This window comes from Apium graveolens, chromosome 4 (genome assembly GCF_009905375.1).
Source record: "Apium graveolens cultivar Ventura chromosome 4, ASM990537v1, whole genome shotgun sequence".
Lineage (NCBI taxonomy): Eukaryota > Viridiplantae > Streptophyta > Magnoliopsida > Apiales > Apiaceae > Apium > Apium graveolens.
In genome coordinates this window covers 88,249,660-88,256,092 of record NC_133650.1, presented here as the reverse complement: position 1 = coordinate 88,256,092, position 6,433 = coordinate 88,249,660, and the positions used below count along the sequence as shown (strand labels likewise).

At 36.3% G+C, this 6,433-nt stretch overlaps 1 protein-coding gene across 1 annotated transcript; it reads left to right on the top strand.

The window, feature by feature from the left end:
- Positions 1-3,183: 3,183 nt before the first annotated feature.
- LOC141718715 (protein FAR1-RELATED SEQUENCE 5-like) lies at positions 3,184-5,166 on the top strand. Its single transcript, XM_074521093.1, has 2 exons — positions 3,184-3,500; positions 3,654-5,166. The coding sequence occupies exons 1-2, from the start codon at positions 3,184-3,186 to the stop codon at positions 5,164-5,166; spliced, it is 1,830 nt and encodes a 609-aa protein (XP_074377194.1).
- Positions 5,167-6,433: the final 1,267 nt, after the last annotated feature.

The following is a 6,433-nucleotide window of genomic DNA, read 5'->3' as shown; positions in this document are numbered from 1 at the left end:
CCAAATATCCATTAAATTCTTTCTTTCATTCAATATTTACATCACGAATATCCAATAATAAACAACCATCAACTAAATCGTCTTATTGTTGTTAACAAAATTTCAAACTATGAGCACTATCTTTTAGACCTGGCCTAATATCAAATGCAAAATCAAACATCAAATCCACATCCCGAACCTGCCCAGGATACCTCCTCAGGAGCTGCACAAAACCCTAAACATTGAAAAGGGACCTGCTTTGAACACATCCATAGGAGAAATCAACATAGAGTCTTCCGTAAATTATCACAACACGAAATGCAGCAAACCATACAAAATAATAAGTAACCATATAAATATAATGATAAAATTTATAGAAGGACAAAAAAGGTAGAAAATAAACATGTAGTACAGTGTTGATACATAAAAGGGGAAGGGGAAGAGGGGGTATTACGTTCCTGAAAATGCAGCAGTATGTGTCCTACTTTCTAGAAAATGAGTTATCTGATCTTAGTCAGTAGCTGCAAGATCACATGTAACAGTTTTTGGTCCTTCGCATGCTACTTTTGATCGATAGTCACTACAAAAAAAATATCAATAGACATCGATTATTGACTGTTGAGAAAGATGCAAAAAACCGATATCTATGTACGTGTAGTAAAAGGTCCCAGTTTTTTACATCGATTCGGGACCGATGTGAAAACTAATATTATACATCATTTCTATATAAATAATCGATGTATTAGATATACTAAGACATCGGTTAGTAATTGATGTGAAAAATAATAAATGATATCCATTGTGCCTATACAACAACGCTTTCACAAATTGAAACGATATAATATACATAATAAAACATCAGTTATATATATATATTAAATCTAAATAAACACAACTTTCATTATTATTATCAAACTAATGCAAAGTATTCCAATATACGTCATTAACAAAATTAAAAACATTATTCTCAAATCTAAACATTATCAAGTCAAAATGAAATTTTCGTGCTAGTCTTCTATGTTGAAGTAGATCATATTCCACAGCCTGTTACTAGATTATATGCAGAACATTCCTTAGCAACCCATTAGAGCAGATCATATTCCACAACCTGTTACTAGATTATATGCAGATTATATGTGCTTGTTATATAAAATGCTTTGGGGGCTTCATATTTCAAGTTTGCCCTATGGAGTAACGCTTGCTTGTCTTAGAGGTCATCAAGTGTTACTATAAATTGTCTACAAATAAGCATGCATTGAGGACTTGACAATAAGGTAGGATCCCTCTTTGAAATAAACATGCGAGTATGCAACACTTTATCAGTCTTCCCACATTAAAAATGCAACTCTTGTTACTAATCTATATGCATATGGAGTTTATTTCTTAGTTTAAAGATAATACTAAGACAAATCAGACAAGATGGCTGCTCAGTGGAGCTGACATGTGAAGCCTGTGCATGTTCTATTGAACCTGTGTATTGAACGTCAACTGCGAAAAGCATATGACAAGCCTCTTCCTCTATAAGAATACCAAATATTATAAGATACCAGTACAAAATGGCCTCACGTTACTCTTATTTTTTTAAATCTTAATATTGATTTTTTATTATTAGTTTTAGGTTAAAATTCATATTTGAAGTTAGAATAAAAAAATGAGTATCAAAACACTGTATTTATCCTCTATCCCATCAGTCCCGAAATGCATAATAATGGCATCCAGTTCACACGGAAATCCAATAGGATACAACATGGACAAATCCATATCACAGTATTAGATTTTTAAATTCATACATGACAATCCGTATTTTTAAAATATGTTGAACAAAGGAATCATATATTTGACAAAACTCAGCATATGTCATGTGATTTGGCACCCCAAGCACACATACATGTATGAGGTTTCCTTTCAACCTTGCATAATAGAAATATACGTGAAAACACTGTTAATTAATTAATTACTCAAATATTATCACATGGAAAAAAATTTACACTGTCAAAACAGAGAAAACAGAGATCAAATATTTACATAATCCATTAAAATTACTATGTATTATTAGGTTACGTTTCCTCAAATTGTGCTTCTTAATTATGATGAGGCATGAACACACAAAGGAAGACGAACTTCTTGTACTTTAAGAAAAATAGAATAGATGTTAACTAACCTCAGTATCAGATATGATACCAGGGGTAAAAGGAGTTGATTTAGTTGCAAAACTCTTATGGATTAAGAATGTACATGTATGGCAGGCATCAAATTAGAACATGGGTAAAATCTGGACTAGTTAGAGAGTGAGCTGTGCATTCCATGCTCAAACTTTCTGTGTAGGTTGTAGAACATGTCACACAGAGGATATATTCACATTCATTATCATACTTATAAGCGAACTGTACACCAGAACCTATATCCAACATGATCCCTTACTACCTATACTCCCATTGAATTAAATTCGTTTAGACAAAAATTATCGATTATAATGCCAAAAGTTATGGTTGTAAAGTTGGTAACAACTATATCATGAAAAAAATTGAAAAAGAAATAAATTAACTATGCTAATTAGAGATAATATATCAAACAATATAGTGCAACATTGTAGTACATCATTATGCTATGTTAGAGAATCCTCTTCAACTTAAACCCTTGCTTAGGCTAAACTGACTCAAAAGCTCCTGTAAAAAAATCGACTTCCTCTTGAGCCATATTCTGATCAGTTTGAAGAGATTTTATCATTATTGTAAAATTTTAAGATGCACAATAAGTTCAGGATTCCTGATCCCTTTTTCAGCTATTTCAATCATGAGCAATAATAGCAAAAAAGTCACTTTAGGATGACTTCATTGATATCTCCATTCATCATATCTAAACTGACCTGGAAGATGGGGACCAATCTGTAGCAACTGTTTGCTATTATTAGATTGTTAACAAACAGTTTAAGGGCCGTTGGATGGGGGATTAACGGGTGAGATGGTACCCGGACCGCGGAAAGTTTCAGCGGTTGGTCTGGACGGACCGCGGAAAATTTCCGCGGTTGGGTGTTGTCCCCTTATCCCCAGCATCCCAACAGTACCTCATTTCACCACAAAAACACCAAAATTTTGTAGAAAAATTCTACTCTCTCCAAGTTTACATTTTAGGCGATTTTCATCAAGAACTTCAAGTTGTTTTGTCAATTCAAGGTATATTTCTTGTCTTAAATTTCTCATTTTCATGGCGGATAAATTATTTGCTCGCATGTTTCGTCATAAACGTCAAAATGAAAAAAAAGAGGCTATTGATTGTAGTTTACATCTTGATAGTTTAAATAGTAGTGAAGAACCTAAAACCCCTGTATATGTTGAAGATGATGATTTTGTAGATAGAAATGAGCAATTTATTAATTTAGATGACGATTTGGTTGATGTTGAAGATGAAAGTGATGGAAATGAGGTTGAAAATGAGGTCGAAAATGATAGTGATAATGTTGAGGGTGATGATGAAATTGATAATGTAGAGGATGCAAATTTGTATAAAAATGTTGATGGGGGGTGAGTTCCATATTTGAATCAAATTTTTCAAAGTGTGGATGAGGCCGGTCATTTTTTTAGGGCTTATGCTTTACGAAATGGATTTGCGATTAAAATTCAAGCTAGCCATCGTAATAAAGACAACAAGATATATGGTCGTTTATATGTTTGTAGGCTTTATGGAAAAAGTGTCGTCGCCGAGAGTAGTCAAAATAAACGGCGTAGAGAGGTTCTTCCTAAAAGCGAGTGCAAGGTGAGGATGTATGTCAATTATCAAAAGAAAAAACGTCACTGGGAGGTAACTAGCCTTGAATTGGTACACAACCACGGTCTTGTTTCCCCTAGTAAGATGAATTTGGTACAACGAGAAAGACATGTCAACACCGCGACCCGTAGTTTGATAAAAACGCTTTATGGTTCGGGGGTTCATAATTGTCAAGTGATGAATGTGATTGGTAACATTCATGGAGGTAATGACAAAGTTGGTTTCAATGTTCAACATGTTAGGAATGTGTTAAGAGACGAGAGGATGAAAAGGTTTGAGATTAGTGACGCCCAAGCGGGGTTGGACTTGTTGCATAGGTTGAATGAAGAAAGTGGTTCTAAATATTTTATTAGGACCAAAGTCGATGAAGAGAATCGCTTGAAGTGTCTAGTATGGATTGATCCAAGATATATAATGGCTTACCAAAATTTTGGCGATGTTATGGCTTTTGATACCACTTATCGGACAAATAGGTATGCAATGCCATTTATCCCATTTACCGGAGTCAATCATCATTATCAATCGGTAATTTTCGGGTTTGCATTGATGCGGGATGAACACGCGTCAACTTTTGAGTGGATTCTTCGTACTTGGCTTGAAGGTGTGGGGAATAATCCTCCATTGACTATAATCACGGATCAAGATCAAGCCATGGCAAGCGCTATTGCGGTTGTACTCCCGAATACTACCCATTTATTATGTTCTTGGCACATTAGTCAAAAATTCCCGGAGAAATTAGCTCATTATTATTCGGCTTTTCCGGAATTCAAGACGGACTTCAACAATTGCATTTATAAATCTCTCACCGAATGTGTTTTTGAAGCTAGATGGGCGTCGTTTGTGGAAAAGTATCACTTGCAAGATCATAAATGGTTAAAGGGTTTATATGAGTTGAAGCACAAGTGGATTCCTGCATATACTAGAAACAAATTTTCGGCGTTTCAAAATAGTACATCGAGGAGTGAGGGGATGAATTCTTTCTTTGATAAGTATGTGAGTTCGGCAACGGGTTTGAAGGAATTCATTGAAAATGCCCAAAAAGCATTGGCAAGGCAATTCATGAGGGAGAAGGAAGAAGATTATGTCACCATTAATCTAAAACGTCCTATGAAATTGCATACCACATTGGAATATTATGCTTCTTGTATCTACACTAAGGAAATGTTTAGAAGATTTCAAGATGAATTGGTCGAGTCTTCAAAATACTTTGTTGAAAAAGACCGACGGGCTAGTGAAGAAGGGGAGAGAATGGGGTATGTTTATACGTACTATAGTTGTTATAGGCCCATGTCCGAGCCTACGAGAAGAAATGTTTATTTTGTGGCATTCGAGAAAGCAAGCTCTTTGGGAATGTGTACGTGTAGAATCCTTGAACATTCGGGGCTACCTTGTAGACACCTATTGGCGGTCTTCACTAAGTAACGGGTTTCAAAAATTCCCCCGTATTACATAAACCGGAGGTGGACAATGCATGCCAATAGAGTTGATGGTGTGTTGCCTTATAATTTGGATGTTGGACAAAGTCATGAGATGACCTCAACCGATCGATTTAATAGCATGACAATGTTAACCATGAGTTTTTGTCAAAGTAGCATTGCATCCAAGGAACGGTATGATTATGCCGTTGGAGTGATGAATCGAGAAATACCAATTCTCGAAAAAATGAGCGTTGATGGAATTAAATCTTACGAAAGCAATTCGCAAGCTCCAAATGCAAGTGCTCATGAAGAAACAATTCTTGACCCTATTATGTCCCAAACTAAAGGGAGGAAGAAAGACGTTCATTTCAAAAGTCCAATAGAATCGATTGGTAAAAAGGAGAAGCCGCCAAGAAGGTGCACTTATTGTCAAATGGAAGGCCATGATAAAAGGAAGTGTGCTAGTAGACTAGAAGATCTTAAAAATGTTCAAGAATCGCAATATAATTAGTGGTGTACCATTTTGTAACCGAATGTTGTAATCTTTAAATGGATTTCAATTTTAAGTGTTTAACATTGCTTTCTTTTTTGTTATGTTTTATTGTCATATAATTGCCAATTATTGTCATATAATTGTGTTTTATTGTGATAGGTAACATGACTAGCGAGTATAGTGGTGAGAACAACTCCGATCATAGTTGTGATTCGGTTTCCCACGTTAGCAACACATTCTCGGACTCCCTACCAAGAGACTCGTGGTATGAGGACAATGACGAGGAAGATGTGGTCTCACCAATCTTTAGTGAGATGGAAGATGCATGTGCCGAGTTGATGCCCCTTGTGGACAATGACGAGCCGCCCCATGTGGAGGAAGAGGAAACGGACTTGTACCCACCCGATGAGGAGGCTTATAGGGCCAAAAATTGGATCGAGGCATGCAATTGGATGGAGGGTACTGAACCGTGGAGATTGGTGAACTCTCATCCGGATCCGTACTTCCTTCCGATCTTGAATTTGGGCAACAACACGCCCGATGGAAAATGGAAAAAATCCGGATGGAATGGCGGTAAGCTTGTTAAATGTGATCGGATTGCCGATATTGTAAACTTGAGGCCTCGTGAGGGTTGTAATATGGACCAAATACGCATCGAATATGTGAAGGGTTGGGTTTCACACCTAACGGGAGGGACGGAGAGGGAACGCGGGACATGTTTTGCAAGATTTCGTCTCTACGATGGCTCGAATACGATTCCGGTTACCATTTGGAACGA

Excerpts from the sequence above, each read along its gene's own strand:
- LOC141718715 (XM_074521093.1), top strand. The coding sequence starts at position 3,184 with ATGGCGGATAAATTATTTGCTCGCATGTTTCGTCATAAACGTCAAAAT. Across the intron at positions 3,501-3,653 it reads TATAAAAATGTTGATGGGGG|GCTTTATGGAAAAAGTGTCG; the intron begins GTGAGTTCCATA and ends ATATGTTTGTAG.